The following is a 27,835-nucleotide window of genomic DNA, read 5'->3' as shown; positions in this document are numbered from 1 at the left end:
TAGGTTCAGTCCGGTCCGGTCTCAGTCATAATACTTAAAATCTTAATAAGATATTGTTATGTATAATACAAATAAAACGACAAATATCAAATAAAAACTCATAACTATTGGTAAATATTTATTTATAAGGTGATTATATTGATTACTAAATGCGGTTTGTCCATAAATATCATCGGCTACCATCCGTCAAACGTGAATGTCAAGAGATATAATTTTATTTTTATTCATAGAATAATTCATAAACCATAATACGTAATCTCGGGAAATTCAACAACATTATACCGAGTATTATAATTATAGCGTCGTATGGTCCGGCGGTTTGGGCTTGAAATTGGTTGAAAATTACGGTTCGGTCCATAAACGATCCAAAATGGTTTAAGATCGAACCGGCAGTCCGGTCCCGGTCTACTCTACTCGATTAAATTTAATTATTGGTCCAGTTCGGTCTCTCGTTCAAATTTGAAGTCCGGTCTGGTCCCTAAGATAACGGACCGTGCAGAGCACTAATGGGTATATATTTGTAATCAATAAGCTTCTATTACTATTATAAACATTATACTACAAAACGTCCCATTCCAATACCGTATTGAACGCTCGCGAATCGACAGCCGTCTGCGGGTTTTCTCGATCACTGTACGCGCTTGAGTGTGTGTGTATGTGTGTGTGTGTGTGTGTGTGTGTGTGTGTGTGTGTGCGGTGACGTGTGTGTACGCCGTACGGACATCGGAGTTTCGGACGGACGCGATTAGTACACCCGGTTTGTCGAGTGCGTCGACACACTCGCCCGCGTGTCGATCGTCGTGCAGTACGTTATTGTAGTAATTATTAGGTATTATTTTTGAATTAAAATCGACGACGCACCGTCGCAAGTCGGCAGTTACTTCTCATCAAACGTCTTGTCTTTCCGCGGTTCGATTGATATTAAAAACAATAATACAGTTCACATAATATTATTACGTCGGTAATCTGTTAGTCGACGGTAGTACTGAAATACAATAACATAATTGCACGACGAACGCCACTCGGACGACGAAATTATTATCGTCGAACAATTACCATTATTTAAACTCAAAACCGTTTGTGCGTGTGTGTGCTATTTATTTTTTCTCACCGATCGATTCGTCGTTTCCAGCGCCAACGATTCATCAGCTGCACCCTGCACACGCCGACACCGTCTCCGGCGAGGATATAATAATTACTGTGGCACCTACCACGGTAACGAAACAATTTTTGGTGGTCCGCCGCCATCATACAAATTGTCGCACCGAACGGAACGAACGGACTTGAGGACACGTAAAATCCCGTCGCCATGAAGTTCACACTCTCCGAATGGATAATTCTGGCCGTGGTCGGATCTGTGCACTTTTGTTGCGCTATTTGTATATCGTTGCAAGCGCCTTTTTACCCCGAAGAAGTGAGTACTACAGCCTCGAAACATCACGCCTACCTGTAGCCCTTTATACATACGCCTTATAATATCGTATCCCATATTTCACGTTGATTGATATTATTAGGTCATACGTTTTGTACCGAGGGTGGCCGACATAAATGTGTTGGTGTGAACCACATGGATAAACGATATCAATGATATTAAGAGTTAAATTAATAAAAGTAGCCCTCCAAGGAGACTAAACGTAAATGGTGCAGAGATTTAATACATTAAATAATAACATATAAGATTTAACTAAATATATAATTTATAATATAAATACTAATAAATAACTAAATCGCATTCGACTAAACCAAGTCGAAAGTGTCATCAGTGGGTGGCTTCTTTCCTCAAATTTATGTATATCACCCTATTTGTTTGTCTCCCTTACCGCACATAAACTTATTATGCCTAAGATATAGATTGTATATTTTCTTCTTCTTCTAAAAAAAAAATAATTACATATAAGATTTGATACATTTTTATAAATGTATTCCAAAAGAAAGTTCATAGTAATAAGTAATTAAGTAAATTTTGATTTTATAAATGAGTAGCAAACTGCAAGTTAGTCACCCTTGCATATATACATAATGATTAATATTTATTTATTTATAATAAAAATCAACAGGCATAAGACTTTTTACAGATAGAAAAATACAAAAATATTGGTACATCTAAAATAGGTAAAATGATGTATATTTGGTCAACTGGTCGGCTGAATCCTAACTTTTTTTAGATTTCTGACAATGGATAAATCTTTTGGGCTAGTGTTGTTTATGTTTACCGTTTGAGCAAGTTTAGTAAACTATATACGTTATCAAATGAAACCTCATTATTGTTTTGTTTTTTCACGTGCATTAATGCCTACTTAATATGTAATAATATGTATTCCAGATTATCGTTTTATATGTAGTACAGTTTTTTATTTCATTTTAATTATTGATAGATATAAAACTGACAATAAGTAAAAACAGTAAATAAATTTCGTTTCTTGTAGTATTCCAATGTTGATGATAGTTCTAAATTTGTTCAAACGGGAAGGGAAATGCTGTTGCATAAACGGTACACGACACTAGTCCAAACGCCGAATGGTATATAAAATTTCGGTAAATTTATATATACACATATATTTGATCAAATCGACCAAACGGACTACGCCCAAATAATGTTAAAATAGATATCATTAAACAATTTTACTCTTATCATAAATTTACAATATTCTGTTTGTTGTTTTTTAATTACCTATTCGTCGACGAAAATTATAGGTACACGAGGATTATCCGATAACAATGGACGTGATTAACCTCAAAATAACGATGAAGTTAACCGTTTGACGTCATGCTTGTTCTTGATGTGAAATTGTGGATATAAATTTCGTTTTTGTATAACTTTGGTTCCGTTAGACATAACGAAAAATCAAGTGTTGGCGATTTATACTTTTAAACTGTGTGCTTACAAAATAATTAAGTTTGAAACAATTTATACCTTACACGTTTTATTCTTGAATATTATTTTATTATAATAATGTGTATTGTTATTTTTTTTACATATTTATGGGGTCTTTTCCATAATAGAATAGTTAATCAGTATTTTGTGGAGCCTAAAAAGCCGTTGAGTTTTTTTTACTTCAAATAATGATATAGTATGAGCAATAATTGTTATTGGAATCGATTTGGAGCGTTAAGAATAATTTCCTATTATAATTTTTATATATAATAACCTTACTGACAACAGTAAACCATTAATTAAATCGATTTAATACATTTTATTGATACGATGTTAGTTAAAGCAAAACACATTAATAAAAATAAAAAACAAGATATATGCATTTGTTATAAAGTTTGACATTAAAGAAAAAAACAAACAAATAAAATATTATAAAAAATTAATGCTTAAAAATGTTTCATTGATACCTTATATTTTCTGTTACAAAGAAGATATAACTTAAATTCTATTTTTCTTCTATTATGAAATCTTAAAGACATAGTCGAGGACATAGTTAAGATAGTACTTATAATTAGTGTTTTTTTTTAATTCTACGAGTTCAGATTGAATAACATATATTAAAATAGCGTCATACCTAGGTATTTAATGTACTTTACAACGAGAACTATTTGCGTAGTTAATTTTGAATTTCAACTAGGTATGTACTTTCTGTTAAGTTTCAAGTGTCGGAATTTCTCTTCATAATGTTATAATTTATAAGTATAAGTCACCGACTTATATTGGTTTAAATAACCATATAGTATTTTTGTTACTAAACGTGGTCTTCAATATCGAAATTACATGTTATGTTTTTTTAATAATTATAATTACTTTTTAAAGTATGATAAAACTGCATATAATTGTAGACTTAAAGTAGAGTAGTTATTATAGACTATATAATTAAAACATAGTCAAGACATTGAGACATAGTTTTTTAATAGACATTAGTGATTCTTGTTTGTAATTTTTAACTTCGGTTAAAAACGTAATTGATTTTATATTTCAATGTTGAATGCTATTCCACGTACGGTAAACTTATATATTTGCATTGTTCTTAACAATCGTAAATGGGTTTTTCATAAAAAGTTCAAAATAATGTCTTCTTTGCGATATGCCAATGATGCGCATACTAAACGTGTTGGGAGTTATGACGCCAGACTACAATTTAATTCTAGTTTAATTTTTATCGTTTTTAAATTGAAACATTTGTAAAAAAAAAAATTGAGTATAACATTTTTAAAGTTATGTCAATTGTATTACTTATTGTCATTAACATATTAATAAATTGTGTCTAATTGTTTTTACAGTTAAATAATAATTTTTTTTCTTAAGTTCTTATGATACAAAAACTTGATAAATTCTATTTTTGTGTAGAATTCCATTCAAATTTTTACTTGTGATTATCATAAAGTTATTTTTAAATATTCCTTTACAGTTGACTTAGAATCTAGAGTTACCAATAGTTTGATTATTTTTATTTTTAAACTCAAATCAAAGACATTATGATGTAAAACATTGTAAAATTAAATTAAAATATTACCTACTTACGGCTTAACTTACGTTAATTAACTTTTAAATGCGTTCGGATGAGTACTAAATTAAACTACTTAGTTTTTTAATTTGATTTTTTCTCTAAATAAATAAGAAAGTACTAGTTTTTAATCGAATTGTTCATGGATTAAATTAAAACTTGACATAGTTATTTTAGTATGCACCAGATAAAATGCATGTTTATTGCAATATTAACGTTTTAATTAAATTTTACTATTTTTATTTTTTATTATTATAATTAGTTAAATTTTCTAAAGTAAATTGAGAATAAGTTTAATTTTTAAGTGTAATACCGTATTAATATCAAAAATATATAAATTGTAATTCTATGAAAATTAAATTTACTAAAACGTTTAATTTTAATTTTTAATAATTCATCATAGTGTAATTATCTTAAAATATCACTTTGAATTCAAATATTTGTATTTTCTAGAGCTAGTACCACAAATATTATAATAATATAATTGAAGAAAAGTTATTTTAACTGTAAACGATAATGTAAAATTATAATGACGACTTAAAGAAGTCGCAGGATCTCAGCTTATAGTCGGTACTCAGTTCTTATTTATAAAGACGAATTTGCTCGCATTTCCATTTATGCTAAAGAAAATTAAGTTCTTTATTACTTATTTCATAATTTATAATTATAACATTTATCATATAGGTACACACAATTAATTTAATTTTATAAATTTTCGATTTAAAAAAAAAAAAAATTGTTTAAACAAAATATTTACAGAAGAACAGTTAATAATTATTAATTTATAAAATTCTGAAGCATGGAGAAAAATATTATATTATTAATAAAACAGTTTTAAGTCGTCTGTAGCTTATTCTTATCTAAGGTAAAATCGATAAGATAGGAATTCCAACGTCTGATAAGATTATGATAACATTGATAACTTTTGACGTGTATATTGGTACTTGTATATAATTTTGTACAGAACAAATTAATTGAAGTTTTATTTCAAGTTTCAACACAAAATCTGTTTTTATCTATAAATTTTAACTACCAAATATTGTAAAATAAACCTTAATTAATCGTTAACAAAACATATTGATAAATATGTATGAGTACAGACAGTGGTACACATTAATTGATGTACATTTTAATGATAAACGGTAACACGATATAATAATAATTCAATACTGTATTGCTAAAATAATATTTTGTACTTTTGCATATTAATCAAAATAATAGTATTTGTTCACATGTTATGATACTATCGTGATAAATGATGATGCAATAATTTGCATCTCTAATGCAAAATAATATGCCTAAAAATTTTATATGATTATCATTAAACTAAACTCTTTAAAAGTTATCAAATTTAGACTCGTGAATTTTCACAAAATATAATCTTTTAAAAGCCATATGTATTGGTGAACTATTGATAGTCATATTATTATTATTAAAAAACATTACATTTTGCATTACTATTTGCACAAAATATATCAAAACAATCGTAATTGCCATAAATCATAATAATAATAACAATAACTCACTGCAATATTATCTTCGTGTTATTTACCTTTTACGAGTAATTCATTTCAAATGCTTATTATCGTTTATCACGATGTGTTATACACTTGCGTGCAAATTAATATCAAATATTTAGGTTTTGGAGAGTTGAACAATTTTCTCACTTATAGAATATGATGTACCTATGTGGATTATTTATTTAATTGTTTTTGATATCATTGTTATAATAATATTGTAGACCATAAGCATTTTTAAGTGTTGTCGAAGGTCGTATTCTTATTCAATGTCAACTAGTTATACTGTTGTATCTATAACGTGTACTTGAACTAACTTGTTCTATATTAAATAATATATTATTATTATGTACCATCAATTAGAAACAAAGGCTTAATTTTCAATAGTGTTAATAATACGCTATATGTGATAAAACAATTATTGTTTGCATTATTTTTATTCGCATTTGAACATCTTTATTTATTATAATATTTATTATATTTATTGTGTGTTTAGGCTGAGAAGAAAGGATGTTCAGCTACAGAATATGGCTTTGTTTTTGGCAGTTTCGAACTGGTGGCATTCCTTACGTCGCCAATTTTCGGAAGCCTGGTAAGTAAATAACTTTTTGTTATACTATGTTTTGAAAATTGTAATGTAATATGCATTCGGGAATACAATCACGTTTTAAATCAATGTATTCCACTATATTATTGATATTATTGTACCTATTGTACTAATACAAATAATTAATTCAGTGTTTATTATTTTATTACTTAATATTTATAGCTGTTAGAGGTAATTTATCGAGTAAATTTATTTTTATATCTTATATGTATAAAGCCTGAAATCTACAAAATAAACAAATGAGTCCACTCGCAGAAAACTCATAAATTCTGACGTTTTAATAACATTAGCCCATTAATACAATATTATTATTTTCAAGTTGAGTTTAATACTCTTTAAACATTAAAATAGGTACCTTCTTATAGGTCTTATACTGTCTACCGACGGTAAATTTAACTCTAGACACGTACGTTGTACAAAATATACAACTTGACCGTATACACAAGGAATTGGACTTAAACGTATTCCAATGTGTTTTCCGTGTATTTCAAGGGGTGCAACACGATTGCGAACGTTTTACCTTTTTTATAACATGATTATCGCTTATCAAAGAATTTGATTTTTTTTTAGCTGAAAAACGAACGATTGTGAATGTTTTTATAGGCTACGTTGCCAAATTTATAATTTCTGAATATGTTTTATTTTTTTCAGGAATTCAATTAAAACATTTTTTTTTTTTTTTAAATAAAAACTATTCCATATTAATAATAAAATGTTACATTATAACTATGATACAAACTAAAATAATATAAATAATATGAAGTGTTTAAATTTTTAATTAATTAAAACAATTTCGGATTATAAATATTAATAATAATGCTACATAATGTATAATACGTTAGAAAATCTACATTGTACCTACTTATCTTATAGCCCGGCGTAATAGCAGAAAATCCCTTTATTATTTAATTATTTTAAAAATTTGTGATTGACTAACACTAAATCAGGTAACAATGCACGATTAAAGGCAGATAAAAACATTTGCAATCGTGTTAGGGAAAAGGTCCGTTTGCAATTGTTCCATTCGCAATCGTATAATACCCATTTCAAGACACTAAAATACAATCAGATAAATAAAATCGTTTTAATTTGCTAAATTACTAGCATGTCTATTGTGGCAAATATTAGGTGAGATATACATAATGTCACAACGAGTTAAGCTATTTTAAAATAAAAACCATAATTTAGATTAAACAGTCGTCATACTCGATTTTCGACAATAGGTACTAATACTAATAATCACATTACAAAGTTTGTAACTAATTTTTAAATGCACATCCAAGGTGTCACACTAAGCTTTACTAGAAAACCACCTGCACCACTAATTATTTATGCATACGTTACTTACATTTCAGATGGTTGTAATATTAAATGTGTTAAAAACTTAGAACTATGTTTCGATTCTACGTATTAAGTATACTTGTATCAATTAATTTTATAGGTTCTTTTATCCATTCATGATTAATCTTTATTTTAAATGTAAATCGTGTTCATTTAATACTATTTTTTTAATCATTGCTCCGACAAAATCACTACAGCTAAAACATATTGTATGTTTAATAATTATTTATAATTTTATCAGTATTCAATATTAGCATTGTAAATGAAGAATCGGAGATTAGGATTTTTATGAGAACATTTAAAGTGATCATGTTGAAAAGAATGGTATAGAATGTTTAAGACAGCATGATGAACATTTGAGATACGTAAAGTTTTTTCTTTGTGAAAAATAAAACCTAGTTGATAATAAATAGAGATCAAAGCGCTTAGAAATGATACTATGCGACTTAACATGCATTCAAAACTTTTTAAAAATTATTTTTTTATCATAAATGTTTTTTTTATTTTTTACGGAAGTTTGAATTTGAATAGCTCATTAAAAAAAAAAATTAAAAAAATACCTGATTGAATTTGTTTGTAAATTTTGCTTTTGTTTATTTTAAGTTTTTACTGATAATAAGTAAAATCAAATTATAAAAAAAATAAATTAACATCTAAAAGTGATATTTGTCTCCTTTGAAACACAAATAATGAATGGTTGATATTTTTGGATAAAATAATATATAACCCTCCTTATTTTAATTTATTATTTCTTAAAATGTTTCAGCACATTATATGGTGTTATAATTACAAATATAATATAACCTTAAAACGATACAAAAATTAAATTAAATTAAAATCTTATAAATAAGTTTTACATTTTATTTTTGTGCACTGTCGTTAAATTCCGTATCTAATAAACATCTTGTGTAAGCATTATACACACCATATTGTTTTCGGACTTATTACATATTTAAATCTCGTCAATAAAAAAGAATACTAAAGATAAAATTCTATTCAAATATTATAATCATTAATCTGTCGATTATATGAAAATTATATATTAAGTACTACAATTTTACATAGACGAGTATAGATGTATTATATTATTCATTATCGACGTGAACGTGACAATGACCAAAAAACTTCAATCATTTCAACTGCCTTATCGGGTTTTGGCCCATACCACAAATGTGGAAAAACATATTTTCCTCAGTTGGTGACTTTATCTATTGCGCCTTTGTCGTGACGGATGGGTATATCTGCAAGTATATACTTGTATAATATGTTTATATATCGGAATATAGTGTGCACAGTAATATTAGCAGATCAATGAAGTAAAATGGGAATATATTATCATTAAAATTATAAATGATTCTCTCTAGATAGTTTGACCAATTTTTAATCAAATTAATTAATTTTGTATTCTTATGCGTACTTACTGATTTGGACAGCCTAGCTATTTATATTACGAAACCTTTTTATACTTAACGTAAATATTCACTTACAAACTAATAATAATAATAATAATAATAATACATGGTATAGATGCTAGATAAATATAATAATTATAATAAATAGTTATTATATCATAATATATACAATTTTTTTGTCAAAAATCACAGTTCAGCATACCATTTTATTATTTACTAATAGAAAAAACAGTTGCTGATGTTAATATTAATAACTTACAAAATATCTTTAGAAATTTAGGCTAACAATAATAATTTATCATTGAATTAAAATTGAACATATCCCATTCAATGACCTACTTAATTACAAAGTGCCCTCTTGGGCCATCTATACAGCACAGTGACTTCTCCGGGCTTAAAAAGTACTTATTTAAACGTTATTCATTTATGTGCAATACCTCCAACTTATGAAATACGTGTACGATTACATTGCGTGAAGTGCATAACTTTGTTTTGGAGTGCGAAACAATCAATTTAAATAACCGCGTAACTATACGATGCCATTCCTTGCGAATAATACTCGTATGAAAAGATACATTTATTAAGATCCACAAGATATGCACGCGTATCATATAACTTTTTAGTTTATAAATTTCACTTTAGACCTGAAAACACAGGGTACAGTGTTAAACATGCAAATTATCTCGTAAATAATTAGAATGGTTAAAAAGAATCTATAAACAGTAAACATATTACTACCTATATATATTATATATTTATATATACATTTTAATAAGTGTACATAACGTATTATATGATAAAATATGCTGTGAAAACTAAGCAAACATAATATATTTTTAGTTGTACATATAGCGTTATACATATATTTCACTGTGGTGTATATAGGCATGTATATGTGACGACAAGCGTTGGAGTAGGCACTCAAAATTAAGCCGTTAAGTACGGGTTTTTTATGCGGATTTAAAAAACGTAGGGATCGCAATCACCATTTTTTTTACTTTGTAATTCGATAAAATATATTATAAAACTTGTTTCTCATAAATTTATAATATATTTATTATACATACAAATGTATTATAATGCATTGTATAAAAAATTACGTTGGTTTACTTTGAACTTTGTACTTTTTGTATTTCATTGGAATTGCTTTCAGGATAGGTCGAAATCCGATTGACAAAATATTTACATAAATGATATATTATACTAAGTAACGTTTTGTGAAGAGAGGGGATGACTAAATGTAGTATAAATGATTTCATGTTTGTTAAAAAATACGAAAAATATTTATAGAAATGTATACACAAACATATTGTGTTTAATAATGCTCACATAGAAGACAATAATTTGTAGTTTTTCGGAATAAAAATGTCATTATATAATTACAATAAAAATAAAATATCCAAAATGTATTTAAATAATTTGCTTTCTAATTACGCTTTAATCGAATCTCTAATTATACTAATTATAGAATTATCGTTGTATTTTAAAACTTTTATTTAGGTTACAATAGCGTGGAATTATATAACGTTAACTGCAAAGTACATTTTTATACTGAATTTAATAAAATTGACTATATTTAGATATCTATATTTAAGTGCGTGCATAGTTGAAACCATATTGTAGTAGACATACGTTTATCACAGGGTTAAAGGTTAACATGAGTATGTATGAGCTTAATTAATCAGTTATAACTAGTTATAAAAAACATTTTTTTTTTAAATGTATATCATATTCTAATAGTAATTTTTTATAAATATGGTTTTTAAATTAAAAACGATTAATATTATACAATTTAAATACCTAATTATTAATTACTAATACCTGAAATAAGTTAATAACCGTAACAATAGTAAGAATGATTTCTAGTTTAATACATTTTTGTCGTATGAATGCGATATTCAATAGGTTAAAGGTCTTTAATAATGATTTGTAGCTTAACTAGTTATAAGCTATAACTTAAATAGTTATTTAACAAAAAAAATAAAAATATTCATTTAGTATTATGGCTTTTATTAGGCGTATAATATATTATGAGGAATCAACACATATAAGAAGGTGAAATTAAAAGAATTATTTTTCAGTGATAAAAACTATTCGGCCATACCCCTCATAGCTACTATGTAATCATGCATTTTTTTTAAAACACTAAACATTTTCACAGTTATTAGTAATTATGCGACAGAAATGCTTATAAATTGACATAGAAAAGAAAATGCAATTTTTTGTTTTTAAGTTATTAATTTATACAAAATTTAACTGTAATAAAAAATTAAGTATCTATGCGGTCTAAACATTAAATATTAAGACGTATTAAGCTACCAATATTTAACTTTTCTTTTATGACCAAACAAAGTAAATATAAATACACTTCTTTTATTATAATATACGCTGATACAGTATAAACTATATGTATTCTTATAGTTTTTTTATAAAGTAGGAAAGAGTTATCACGTATATTATAATAGAATAAAATTACTATATATGTATATTTAATATTTTTAATTATACAATAATTTGTTGATATTCGTTTCATGTATATGACTAATTTTGTCAAAATATAAACTTCAAACGCACATATATTTTTAATTCTAATAATAATAATTTATGAGAAATCTTATATTAAATGTACAAGGTTTTTAATTTTGTAAATTTTTCTTTTATTCGATATTTATAGAAAAAAAGTTTTCAAATCTCAAGTATGTATAAATAGATTAAAATATTTCGAAAATTTTACTATGTTTAAAAATTTGAACTATAAACATTTGATGAAAATTTTAAATATCTATGATATTTCGTTACTAAGCTACACCAAAAAAAAAAAAAAATTTTGTGGAAAATTGGTATTTCTAAAAAATATTTATTATTGTTCCGTTAAGAATCTTAAATAATGTTTGTAAACAAAATGATTATATTTTAGATATAGCTTATTACTGAAAATTACAATAACTAATAAAATATAAGGTGTGTTATTTTCGATGGTTCCATCAGGAACTGTTAGAGAGAAAAAATGTAAAAATTCTAAAACAAATTTAGACAAGTACTCTTCATAAATTCATGTTACATGTTTATTATACATTGTAATATTTTAATCTTATAATAATAACTATTATCTTGTTTTTCAGATACAAAAGGTCGGGCTGAAATATATGTTGGTAATTGGCATCGTATTGAACGCTCTGTCGACCGTAGCTTTCGGGTAACGTGAATAAAGAAAACCTATGTTATTTTAATATCCCTGATAAGATATAAAAATTACATATAAACATTATAAGATTATATCATGTATTAATTTTTTATTTTTACCAATATAGATATTTGACGTACGTCGACGAAAGAAAAATGTTCTTACTATTATCGCTATGCCTTAGGGTGTTGGAGTCTTTGGGTGCTACAGGCGCCATGGTAGCCGCATTCTCGCTAACGGCTGTCTCATTTCCCGAATCAGTTGCCAGCACTTTCGTACGTACATAATATAATACTATACATAATAATATGATTTTATTTACTAGTCGACATGAATAATAATATTATTTTTGTATTTAAAATATATATTATATATTCCGGTAAAATTTTCCAATTATTAAATAAAATTCTTTGAAATTGTTTTAATTTGAAAACAAGTCCTTATTTTTCCACCTAATATTTTAATCTAAACTTAGCTTAGAAAAAAAAATACTTATCTATAAATCCCCTACATTATAGTTTCCATTTAGTTATCCGACATCCAAAGCTGTCCACCAGAAATATTTTAGGTAATTAGTTTACAACTAATCATTTGATTCCCATAGTCTCTAACGTACATATTCACACACTAAAATCTACTTATCTTTCCATATTGGTATTAATTATAGATTTGTAGATCAATAAGTATTCATGAACAAAACCAAATGATAATAGTATACCTATGGTAAATTATCAATAACGATTATGTCTTACACCTACTCGTATTTTGAGGTGATATAACATGTTTAGAGTTTTGTTAATGTGAATGATAAAAGTGCCGATTTATGCAACGAAATGATTGTTGACGAAGCACTAACATTGTTGTGACTTATGATACAATCAAGGTATATCTTGTCGCTGAAACGGTTTGATAGTCGTTTAAAACCTAATGAAAAAATACAGACTTGTTACTACTTGATGTAATATGACACGGAGATTTTATTCTTGATGTTTGTAACTATATAGTTTTCATGGATCATTTTTCATGATCTTGAAAATTTTAAAAACATCTTTCTCGAGTAAATTAAAACGAAAGTAGATTTTTCATATTGTTATTATATCATAAAATATATTTCTCTAACTGAGGTAAAACCGCCTGTTCCATAAGCAAAATAAACAAAACCTATAAAGAAATCTATGTATATATTATTTTGTATTCGCTATATAATCCAACTTTAGCTTAGAAAAAATGAGCTAACATAAAATACGGAAACTTATCGGTGTATATCGGTTTTAGTGTATTTCAAACACAGACAAATCGGCATTGAAATACCTTACTTTATATACTAATTCGACTGAGGTGTGCAATCCGATTATATACAATCTCTGAAACATTAAATCTCATTCATCAAAATCGGTTGAGTAGTTCTTAAATTTATTAGCTACAAACATAAAGGTATTGCCTTTTGTTGCGCGAGCTTAAATAGCAAACAATTAATTGAATACTATTTTCTTTTAATTAAAAAAAAAAAAAAAAAAAATCCGTAATAATGTTACAGGTCTTCTAGTGTATATTGATTTTTTTAAAATTGGATTTCTATTACTGATAACAACTCTTTATTCTATAATAAAATAATTATTTAATTTAAATTAAAGTGTGATCCACCCATTAACTACATGTTATGAGAGTTTAAAAAAAGGAGAAACAGCCCTGTGTCTTAAAGAATAACTTTTATTGAAATCGGCCCAGTATTTTCTAAGATCAGGGCATTAAAATAAACATACTATTTAGTTTTATGATATTAGTACTACAAATAGTATATTATGAGACAGATTACTAATAAATCACAATCTACCAATGAAAAATATGTTAAATTAAAGATTTTCTTTTATATTTTATAGTCCGCTCTCGAAGTATGTTACGGAATGGGTTATATCGTTGGACCAACTCTCGGTGCTTTGTTGTTCGAGGTGAGTTTGGATTTGAGTATACCTATAATGATATATATATATATATATAAATAATCTTTTAATCTTTTTCGACTTTTTTCTGACTATTTTATTCATATTATCATATTATAATAATGTGTGCTATCCGTCTCGACAGGTCGGAGGATTTTCGCTTCCGTTTGTGGTCATGGGCTTGATTACTCTAGGAACGTCGTTCTTGGTGTGTATTTTGATGAAACAAGACGTGCCTAGTCCGAACAAAGCTAAAAGTAAGTGCTTAAAACTGTAACAACATTACATCTTATTACAATAATAATATCTAATATTTATGGTAATTTATTTAATATTGATTATAATATTATGTATTATATTATTTATGTTCGTTGCAGCTAAAGTAACACATCTTATGAGCGTTCCTACAGTACTCATAAATTCAATTGCAACAGTGATAACAGCCACAGCTATGGGATACTATTCAGCTACGTTAGAGCCACACATTCGCGGGGTAAGTTTTTAAAAACACAATACGTCACGACTGCAATCATGGCTAATTCGACCGACGACACGAACCTTCGAAATAGGAATTAATTATATCAATATTGTTTTAGTGGACTAAATACATACACAAGAAATCGTTTCCGAAAAATACAATATAATTGAACTGTATCTGGTATTTGTGTGTAATTTCTTAAGTACTTCTACTAAGCGTGTACCTATTTTCTATGCAAAAACAATTTACTTAAAAACGTATGAAGCCTCGTTGTTTACTCGTAAGTCATATACAAATCGAGTACTTACGTACGATAATATTAAATGAGATTCTATCTAGTGTAAATTAAAACTAATTATAAACCATTATCTGAACGTGATTTTTACGATCCACTTTAACGTAAACGTTTGTTATAAGTTATAACAAACACTTGAGTTGTACTATGCATGTTATTTATGTATACATCAACGCATAGGTTACTTGATAACAACATTGTTTGCATTTCCAGGCGTGTATGAATATTATATATTTTAACTTTTATTTATATAAATTTTGTTTCTCCTAGTTTCACTAAAAAATTCTTGTGGAAGACCAAAATTTAGTGTATCGTTTTACGAGCATGAATAAATTATAAAAACAGACCGTATACACTGTTTACGATGGCACAATTAGGTTAATTAGGTCTCAGTATGAAATTTAATGAAGGGGCCCTAATTAAATAATTTTCTTTTTAGTTTTTACGTTTATCTCTGCAAATAAAAATATAGACCAATACGTTTTCAATTAATGAGATTCTAAAATGTTTTATACTATCAAATAAGTATACATATTTTTAGTTAAAAAATAAAATAAATACTTAAATAACATCTAAATGTTAAATTATGACTTATTAATAAATTATTAAAACTTTTAATTTTTATATATTTTAATTAATCAATATTTATTATTTTAACGTATTATTTAAATTAAAAATATATTTATTACATTACATTTTTTTTTAAATTTATGATAAGGTTTTTTACCATCTTAATCTACCTATACGTGAAAAAAGCGTAGTTAGTATAAATCTACAGTTATTTTTTAGCAATACATACTATTTATAGCAGTATTATTCAACCTTTGTGTTATGGTGACATACTATTTAACACTATTATAATATTTCATACTTTACGACACACAATAAAAAAATAAGAATAATGAATAATATTTAATTTTAATTGAAAATATAAAATATGTTAATAACAGATAACTCATCTTTAATCATAGAAATTATATCAAATTCCTATTAGGTTTTGTAAATTGTGTCAACAATGTTTATGTATTTTGTCATTTAATATATTTCGTGACACATTTGGATTTATTCGGTAATAAACTGGTTGAAAAATACTTTTTATAATATAATACAGTATGATTATATATTGATGTTGATTCCAGATAATAGATAATGTGTAAAAAACTTATATATTTATATTATATTTTTATCCATTATGCCATCAGTAATTTTACTTTATTATTATTATTATTAACTAATTGGATATTATTTCTTAAACAGTTTTCATGTATTAAAATCATATTATTTTGAAATTTTTTAATCAAATATGGAAATAAACTATTGTTGATTTGCCAGGCCGCTTTAGTCAATTAATATTAGGTAAACTGTGTACGACTCTAATAACTTTTTTGATAGTTATGCCACTACACATATTTTATAATATTAAATTTTAAATAACATTAAGAAAAAATAATTGTGGTTGTAAGATTAATTATATCAATGTTTATTACAATATTGATAACAAACAATTTGTCCACGCAAAATTGTTAGTCAATGATTATGTATGACAATTAATGATGATACCTTGATACCTCGTTTGAATTCTAGCATACTGATTTGCACTGTAAAATAGTATCGAAATATTTGTTTTATTGATATTTATACGAGTACCTTGCATTATTTATTTAAAAGTGTCTCTTAAATGGTGATAAAAATGTGCGAATAGAGGACAAACTGAAAATTTTGTATGCTTGCAATTGATTTGTTGTACAACTGCATTTATGACCCTGTCTCACTCGTGCATACCAACCACAAAGTAGAGTCGTTGTAAAACTTTTAGATACCAAATATTTTTCGACAAATAAAAAACTCAGAGAAAAAACATATTATTTTAATCGTCATTTTCAATACATGAAATTGGATTTAATATTTTTTATGTTTATTTTTCTAACTAAAAAATGGTAGGTTTGAAATAACTGTAAACAATTGTCGTATAAACTAATGATAACTGTTTGGATAATTTTGTTTTTTTTTTTCTTACATTAATAATAATCAATAATTTTATGATACATTTTCAGTCAACAATATTTACATGACATACCTATAGATCTTTTAAAATGTTTCTATTCTAGTTTAAGGATTTATCTATTAGTTCTATGCAAGGTTATAAGCCGGTGAGATTAGACGTAAATGTGTATTTCGACACGATCCCCGATATTGTTTTCATTAAATTGTATAATATTATCTAAGGTAAACCGTCTAATCAAAATTTAATCAGGCTTACTCGTGTACGAAAAAATAAATTACAATGCATAATAATATAATACACTAAACTATTATTATTATTATTTATATGTATACCTTTGTTCCACAGTTTGGACTTTCATCTGTGGACGTCGGATTCGTGTTCATCATCAGCGGTGGAACGTACGCGCTGATAGCGCCATTCATTGGATACATTTGCGACACCGGATTAAATCCTAAAAAAATTATGATCATCGGAACAATCCTAACAGTCATCAGCTACTCCTTAGTTGGACCAGCTCCATTCATGCCATTACAAAAGTACGAACGAATAATATTGATATGACATTATTTTAAAGTAAATTTCGATATGTATCTACCGATTTTATGGTAATGAAGACTAACATGACTGTATATATATAATATATATATATGATAGGTGTAAAACGTTTAAAATATATCAATCAAAAATCTAACAATAAAAGTTCAAGTACACCTACCTATATAAATTATAAATAATTAGTGAAAAAGTCTATAAAGTGATAGTTTTTAGTTGTGTTTTGTGAAAGATTTAAGCATAACATCATCTACCATTACTAAGTAAATCTATGATGAATTTTAAAGACACCCATAGTAATTGGAATATATTTTTTTTAACTTAACTAAACACTGACGTAATACAAAAATAAAAGTATAAAGTTGTTAGAAAATAAACCAATAACAAGAGGAAAACTCACTCACTTTAAATTTGAATGAAAACCACGCGATTAATCTATTTTTGTAAAACTCAAAGAATTTAAACTTTTATAACATTTTATTTCATATCAAATTATTATTTATGAATAATTTTACCTTCAATAAAAATGAGCAAAGTAAAATATAAAGCACATAACGTGTTTAAATATAATGCATTCATGGATCCTGTAGGTATCTACATGTAAATTATGACAAACCTTAATAATTATACGAGTACTTAAAACTCGTGCACGATTCGTATTTGTTGATCTCAGGACTTTGAAAGATCAATCACACGTCGGACGACGATCTACACAGATAAAAAATAACAGTAATAAAATTAGGTATAATCATTTAGTAATTATTGTATGTCCAAACTATAAGTTTGTCTTTACTTTTCACAATTAATCTCTTAAAACCATATTAATATTATATTCGTTTAACAATCGATAAAACTTTTCTTTCATTCGCGAAAAAGTAAAATTATTTCACTTTAGAAAAGGTTATTTTTTTATGTCATTTTACCTGGGCCATCACGGTATCACGTGCGTCTTTCCCGAATCTGTGATCAATAATGTTCACCTGTCATCCAATGGTGATCGGTGGTCCGTGGAGGTATTTTTCACGTTATTTATGTGGTCCAATATTTTCGTGTCGTAACTATTTGAGGGTGTAATAGAAAACTATTAATACTATTCATTATTAGATATTTTATCTTTCAACACCTATAGAATGCATATCCTATATTTATTACGTATACAGTATACACATATTATAAACAAAGTCTGCCACATTAATAATTTAATTTTCGGAAACGTGTAATAATTATAACTTTTATTATAATGACGTTTTGTGGTTGACTCGGGATGCAAGTTAGAATCAAAATAATTAATATTTTCATGAGATTAATATGAAGGTCAAATTCTTTATTACTAAATTAACGACATAATGCTTTTTTGTCAGAGCGTGAAAATTATGAGAAGTTGTAATAAATTATGATGCGTGCCGCTTAAATTATTATACATATACGTATACTATGACTGGTGATATTTTTGGTAAATCGAAATTTCAGTTAATCTAAAAACTGGAGAACTTTGAAAACGCTTCGGTATACATACAAAAAAATCTATAGAATTGAAAATCGAATTGTCATAAATTGTAATACAGTATAATCAAATATATAGCAAGTTAAATAAATATTTATTTTTTGACCATTAGTTTGAAATGAAAACTATTTAAAATTGTCAAATCTTTGATACAATACGGGGTTAGTGACACGAATTACGATTTATGATTTATATTAAAACCCATCAAAAAATTAAAAATACGAGTACTCGTTTACTGATTAATACCTACAAATACCAGTATTGATGCATCAATACTACCAGCCATAATATATGTATACGCGTTGTTCACAGTTAAATTCCTTATTTAAGTGGCTCAAACTTGCAACACGCATAATATAATATTAAATTTACAATTCAATGGTACCATTTCAGTACTTTCAAACTCTTAAAAAAAAAATTATTTTTGAATAAATTATACTGTAAAAGTTATATCATAATCTTGATAGTGTTACGTTATTTTTAATAACTTCTATAATTGTATCAGTTGTCACAAGTTAAGCTGCCGATTATACCTGACATTTTTTTGAAAACAAAAAATTCTTTTTACTTATAATAATAAATATGTACTTTTATTTTTAATTGTTGATATTTTAGGTTCAATATGTATTTATTTTACTGTATCAAAAGCGATATGATATTGTGTTCTATTGATTAAAACTTTGTACCTGGGTACCACATATTATATAACAAAATGATCATAATTGAAAAGAATTATTTTTATGTTCGTAACTAATTGAGCTTAGATTAGAATGCCAGCAGTAGAGGTCGCACAGAGCCATATTATATTATTACACACGAATTGAACTCGTGGTAAAAAACTGACTAAATTTTGTTCTAGAAAAAATGACAACATAATATTATACATGTGAACTAGACAATTGGGAGATTAGTTTTATAATCTCAAACTAGTGTTTTTCAAAAGAAACATTTTGAAAAATAAAAATCGTCTTATTCGAAAAACGATTCAGAGTGCGGGTTCATATTAATATAGCCAAGCTTCTTCAATCCTAATATTATAACTGCAAAATGTATTCAAATTTATTCGTTGTAATTATTTGTGTTGACTCAACTATAATTTGTATTCATATCAGTGTTATGTCGATACGTGGCTTACCCAAGTTATTAGAAATTTAAAATGTTCACTGTTCAAATCGAGTCAAAGGAAATTGATATTATTTAGACTTTTAAATTTAATTTCAAACATAAAAAAGTAAAATAATGATTCCAGTGTAGGATAGTCAGTGTGAATGACTTGTAAATATTTTATAAATATCGTTCATCGCCTTTTTGAACGTATCATAATAATTTATTCACTATACCTACGCACTCGTAATAATAATAACAATAATAATAATAATAAATAAGAATTATTCTTAAAATTTATTAAAAAATATTGTTCTTTTGAATAATTTCCATTTTTTGTTTACCTGTGTTTTGTTTTTTTTTTCTGTTTTTTAAACGAGAAACAAAATAATTTTTTAGTTGTTTTATTATTTGATTTCTTAAAGTATAAATATGAACCTATATTCACTATCATTGAATATGTCTTAACCGTAAAGTCTACTTATTTTCTAGATCCATGCTGTTGGTGGTCATTGGATTGGTCATACAAGGAGTCGCACTGGGCATGATCTGCGTGCCCACGTTCGTTGATTCTATGACTGCTGCCTTGTAAGTTACAACGCACTTATAATATAATAGAATTATAGAAAAATAAACACATCTAAAAAACATAATATAAGCAATGTATTTTTTCTTCTACAGCGATAGCGGTTTTCCAAACGACATACACACTTATGGGCTGTTATCAGGAATCTGGTCATCGTCATTTGCCCTTGGCGCATTTTTAGGCCCATCGATAGCTGGCTTTTTGTATGACTTGGTCGGATTCGAAAATGGAACGTACTTTGAAATTTCATTACACATTACATTGGTAAGTAAAATGTTTTGTGTCTTGATACTGTTATTCTTGATGAGGGGTGGAAGGATGGTTAACGATGACTATTGATAACGAGAATTGCGCGTTTAAGCATTCAAACGAGCCATCTACGCGATAATATTAAGTTGTGTAATCGATTCATATAAATTGATAAGAGAAATTAAGATGCTCCAATGTTTGTTACTAATCACATATTGTTATTAGCAGAATTTGGGATTCATGCATTTTGTGTATTCATATTCAAAAACGTAGCAGAGGTATCAATTGTGTATAAATAAATCAATATTATGTATAAACTATACATATTATACAAGTATTAAAAATTTAAATACGCGAAAACTTGACTTTTATATTTAAAAGATTTTATTTAAATAATGTAAAGTATTTTAAGTATTTTGACGTTATTATTCATATTCGCCTGTGTATAGCTATACAATTTTAACATTTTTGGATACATACTGAATCTCTATGGTTTTTGTGCTCGTATAAAAATCCCAAACCCTAGACTTATAAGTGAGACTACTATTATAGGCGCTTTTCAAGAATAAATAAATCAAAAATTCAACTGTCTATTGAAAAAAAAAAGCTACGAATATTGAATAATTTTGTTATGTATTTATTATTTTACCATCTCATAATATTTAAATGTAGCCTTTACTATTTATGCGTACGTATTATATATTGATATATATTTATGACATTCGGTCGAAAGGCCCGATTATTTTGCCTTTGAATATTTCGTTAAGAAATTCATGGTTTTAAAGAATATATATTTTTACATATGTCATCATCTTCGTGCCTATTATTGACCAATATTTACAGAATCATATATTTTTAAGTTGTATTATTTTAATATTATCATTGGTAAGACTCAATCACAGTCCATTCATTTTATATCCTCCCCAGCTGACTTTCATTAATTGCCCTCCTCTCTCTTCATTAGATATCATTTAAATTACTTTTTTTTCAATTTTCGATCTTAATTTTTCATTTATTAATACTCTATGTTCCAATCATGTAATCATAATGAAAACTGTTTTCTATTCCATTCTTCTTATTGGTTCCAAACTTTAAAATTATATGAGCTTTACACGTTTCTTGTGTTATTATTTTTTTTAACGCTGTTTTATATTAATCACATTTATGTCAATATTTTATTAGATAGAAAAAATGTATAAATTACATTTGTATAACATTAGATGTGTTTAAAAAATAATTTATTCATGTCATACCAAAAAAAAAAAAAAACAATCGAATATCTCCTATAGGTAAATATAATATAACATACATAAACACCAACTTATAAAAATAATGGTATCACCTATAACTGATTTTCTTTTAATTCTAATATTTGTTTATAAATATAAATAACCATAACGTAGCATTTAATAATTTTATTTTTATTCGATTGTTTAAATTGCAAATCCTTGACCTTTTTTATACCTGCTGATTTTTATAATTACCAATAAACCAAGTTATTGTGTGATAGGTGTGTTTCATTGTGATTTTTACGTTAGCTGCGATAATAAATACACCTATTAATTAAACTAGGATTCATACTAATAAAAAATAACTATTAACTATACACAAAAAATTCATCAAAAGTTAAAGTTTATCCATATGATGTTATAAAGTTAAGATATTCTATTAGAAATCTCGTCCAAATTTTAAACACTTGCTCCATTAGTAAATGAAAACAAATTTTTGGGAATATGTAAGTAAATTATTGTTAAAAAATACTTAAAATTGCGTATATAGAATGGGCATATATCAAATAAGTATAATTAATTGAAGTCTATGATTTAACTTTCCCCAAGAAAACTGATCTGCATAAAATAAACATGAATCTAACACATTAAGTAAAATATTGGGAATTTTTTTGTTCTTTCTTAAGTAGAAACTTTAAATTATTACATGATACCTAGTTTTTTTTATGTTAAAATTTCAACATTTTTTGTATACCAGAAAAAGCGTTTAATAATTTAATTAAAACAATCTCATGTTATTATACTGATAAAAATAATATGTTATATGTTTTGTTCAAATACTGTCAAAACATATATATTTCTTGATAATTGTTTGTAAACAAAAACATATATTGCATTGGATACCGATTAGAATACGATCATCTACTATAAAATTTTATATAATTAATAATAATTATAAATATTCTTAAATTCTCAATACATAAAATATCTCTAAAACCTAACCTGGAATTCAACACCTGTTTAATAAACCTACGTTCATTAATATTGAACACTCAACAATTTTCAATATTATTTTAATTTTAATACTTAATGGTATTTATTGCGACAAATTCTGTGATTTCGTGAAATATATACTATATCAATAATTTATTCATATTTATAATATACCCAAATAAAATTAAAATACTTAAGCATAACCTTTGTTAACCCTGTAAAATTAAACTGACATACAATTCTTTTACTAATAATTATCATTTTATAATATTAGATTTGTATATTTTTAGTATACCCTTTTCGTGACAATCCAAGTTAACAATAAATGAATCTTTTTGATTTGTTGTTTAAACACGCAGTGATAAAACAGATAAATGACCAGACTTAACAAATTCTACAGTAATGATATGCGTAGTGTTTTTCATATTTATTTTAAAATTTGAGAACGTTACTGAATACACTAGTAGATACTCACTCTCAACCATTCTTGTGTGGTTTATATTGATAATATGCAAAAATCAAGCCATGTCGGTTTATTCAAAAGATTCAACAAAAATTCAATTTCTGCAGGTCGAGTATGTCCTATTATATGCAAGTTGACATTTTATTTAACTTTTAAATTATTACGAAGTTCTATTTACCCCCTTCTTATATAATTTTATGTTTATCCAAGATTTAAAATAGTGATATAAATATATAATATTATTGAAATTCTATAATCATATTTCAAAATAATAATTATTAAGTATACCTAGTAAAAGTTGCAGTAATGAAGTCTTATAAATAATTTAATAATAATTGATAAATATATAGACATATTTATAAATACAAATAAGTTTTTAAATATTTACCCACTTCAAAAAATTTAAATTACCTATAGAATTATATTAAGGATAGTAGCTTAAAATACCATTTAACTTGGTTAGACAAATATTTCTTTGTTTGTTTATAAAAAAAGTCGATGTAGCTTTTAATAGAAATATTTTCCAGGTATAATCAGATAGAGTTTGATTACTTAGAACAAACCAACAATCTTTTTATTTTAATTCTAATAAACAATTTTAAAAAAGTACGAGTGGATTTTTTCAGTGTATTTCTTTGTTAAAACTTTTCTTTTTTCTTTTTAACTTTATTTTAAAACAAACTATCAATAATATTTAATTTACAATAAACATATGTATGCGGCTATATATTTATTTTTAACATAAGATGCATAAAATAGAAGCCACCCAATAGCGACACTTTATATGCATTTTTGTTTAATTTTTATAATTTTAATTGTAGTTTAGATCACAACACCATCTCCTCTTAAACCTGTGAGAAGGATTTCCTGGAATGGCATCAGAGTTTAGTATTAATATTATTGGATTTAGGTGGTTAGTTAATCGTTAACGGAATCGTTCGTATAGTAATTTTGCAGTTTTGTCTACTGTGTTAATTCTTAAGTCGGTATAAAGAGTATGATTTAAAAAATAGAATGGGGTATTTGTAATTAAGCCAAAAGTTATGGATTGTTGTTAAAACTTAATTAATTATTTATAAATAGACCATTGCATAAATAACATGCACATAAAAATATAATTTTCAAAAGTTTATAATATAGTAATGATTACTATAATATTGTTAAAACATTACTAAATAATGGGTTGTTTTTCGGGGGTCCTGTCTGAAAATACTTGTAGTTATCCACCCGATATTTAGTAACAAAATTGTTAAATTTAATCTATGCTGCCAAGTTAGCTTTACTCACGGTTTACTCATTTTTATCGTGGTGTAATAATGTGGGTAAATCTTCAAAATCATTAGATTTTATTAAACGCTACTCTTCTGAATTAGAGTCCCTAGATAAAACTTTTTATATGGCTCTTATTCATTTTATTTAGGAACATCGTCCCATTTATTTGAAACCCTCACTGTAATTCAGATCGAGAATCAATAATTAAATTAAAACATACTTCTTGAAATTCGTAATTTTTTTAACTAAATCTCTCTTTAGAACAATTAGAACCCTGTAATTACAGTTCAATTCGTACACTCTTGGACTCAACAACTTTGGTCATTCAACGTGAAGCGATGAATATAAATTTCTATGCTACCTATTATATTAATGGCTTTATCAGCTCTCCATATTTATCAGGGCCGTAGCCATTACCTTTCAATAATGAGATACCATTTTTTTCCTTTTGAAATACAGTACACAAGTACACAACACACAACACTGGTACCGACTAAAATATCAGCTAAATATTTTAATGTTTGAGGAAAGTGAAAATTAACTCTTTTTTTGTAGAAAAAACGGGCAGTGAAATAAAACGGTGTCTCATTTTTAAAGGTAAAATAGACCCGACATTAATTTTATCATATCCACTCTTTATTCCCGTTTTATCGTCACAAATCCCCCTCTCTAAATTACAACGATACATAAAAGTTGAGAGTATGTATTTATTTATTTTTTTTTGAACATTTTCGTTTTTGATTATGCACTTACAGTCGTGTAAAAGAAATATTTTCAAATATGCTAATTATTATTGTTTTTGGAACAATGAGTGGTTCGTTATAAAAAAATCACTCTGTATTAGGTGATCACGGTATCATTGAAAATCGTCTACTGTTGATTTATTGCTGTTTTTCATACAACAATTTCTTACAATCATTTCTTTATCTATTTTATTTTTTCAAATTTTTTCCTTAAAATTGTATAATCTAATTATATATGTATATACTATCTGTTGTCGTTTGTGTTATCGCCTGACCCATCATCTCGTTCAAACAAATAATTTATTGTTGTTATTATTATTATTATTATTATTATGAACGCGTGTAGTATAATAATATAAACTGTTGCAGGGCATTGCGCTGATGTTGTTCGTGTGCCTGGAACGGCGGCCGTCTGACAAGTTCGTGGTGAACGGCATGAGCGACTCGACCGTCGGATTCGCCGGGCGCGCGGACGTGGCTGACCCGACCAGCGCGGCGCCGGTGCCTGGCGCCCCGCTCAAGTCGCCCATCTACACAATCAACGGGCACAACCAATCGTTCCGGTCCAGCCACCGATTCGGTTCGACTTACGGAAGCTTCAGCAACTCGTGCTTGGGCACGTCTCTGTCGTCGATGCGCATCAGCAGCGAAGCCAAGGCCGAGGCCCGGGGCAGCCCGCTGGCCGTCGAATCCAGGATCTAGACCGCCGACCACCGTATTATGATGATAACGAATGGTGGTGATGATGAATTCGATGACGACGATCATCATCATCATCATAATACAACGATAGCAACAACCAACCCCATCATCCTCCATACCCCACCACCACCCACACGTTGTGATAACGGCGTTGATGTTAGACAAGCAGACTCGTCTCCATATAAATATTTATAGATATATATATATATATATATATATATATATATATATATATATCTGTGTGCGTGTATATAACTTGTCGTCCAGTCGTAATTCCACCGCTGCCCACGCACGTACTTACCACGCGTTCGCGACACTAAAGTAAAGCGCATAACACATAATATTTTTGTACCCCGCCCCGCGCCGATTCATCTCCATTACCTAGCCCCCGACAAAAGTGTTGACCGACTGAAAAATCGTATCTCACATCGGCCGGGGCTTATAATACGTATACTGTTATCACTGCATATATTAGTATAACGATACACTCTAATATTGTTCGTTTAAGTTTTATCATACTATAATCGTGTACGGTGTGACGTGCGCGCGCGCGCGGCATGTGTGTATGTGTGAAGTGTATTTTATTGATTTTTATCCACGTCTTATACGCAAATGATTTTGTATACAATGATTTTGATTTTTTACCCTTCTCTGTCCCTCTATTTCTCACCGTTAAACCCGTCCGTCGTATTAATACATCCATGCCAATAATAATAATTATAAACCTTAAGTACTTATTATTGTTACTGTTATTATTATTATTACAAGTATCGTTTTATTCGTATGATAAAATATATTTTAAAGAAAACAGATAGGTTCTTTATATTATTAGACATAATAAATTATAATATTTAATATATAGAATATTTTTTCTTCGAGTATTGGTAAATCATTTTTATTCGTAAGCAACCGCCAGTCATGTTCACACCACCAATAAGTATAGTATTATATTTAATGATGATGATTATTGATATTAGCAGCGATGTTTCTTACGTATATAAAACAATATAAACACGTCTCGATTTCCTAAATGAGTTTGTTTGATTTTTACAATGTAGAGTTTAATCGTAAAATGTTTTTATTATTATACCGATGAACGTTTACTAGGCGACACAGTCAACGAAAAGTAGTGTGTTTTATTTTTTGTTTATGCACTACAAAACAATATTATTAGTATACCGCAGCAATGCGTCGCCGCAGACACTGGTCGTCCT

General features: G+C 27.0%; 1 protein-coding gene across 1 annotated transcript; it reads left to right on the top strand.

The window, feature by feature from the left end:
- Positions 1-741: 741 nt before the first annotated feature.
- On the top strand, positions 742-27,401 carry LOC112600818 (MFS-type transporter SLC18B1-like). Its single transcript, XM_025348129.1, has 11 exons — positions 742-1,414; positions 6,459-6,554; positions 12,445-12,518; positions 12,634-12,781; positions 14,387-14,455; positions 14,592-14,703; positions 14,824-14,939; positions 17,570-17,760; positions 20,877-20,972; positions 21,066-21,234; positions 26,289-27,401. Exons 1-11 carry the CDS (start codon positions 1,310-1,312, stop codon positions 26,619-26,621), a joined length of 1,509 nt encoding a protein of 502 aa, XP_025203914.1. The 5' UTR covers positions 742-1,309; the 3' UTR covers positions 26,622-27,401.
- Positions 27,402-27,835: the final 434 nt, after the last annotated feature.

The sequence above is a fragment of the Melanaphis sacchari genome, unplaced genomic scaffold (assembly GCF_002803265.2).
Source record: "Melanaphis sacchari strain LSU unplaced genomic scaffold, SCAv2.0 Contig72_pilon_pilon, whole genome shotgun sequence".
Taxonomy (NCBI): Eukaryota; Metazoa; Arthropoda; class Insecta; order Hemiptera; family Aphididae; genus Melanaphis; species Melanaphis sacchari.
This window is presented reverse-complemented; position numbering and strand designations above follow the sequence as displayed.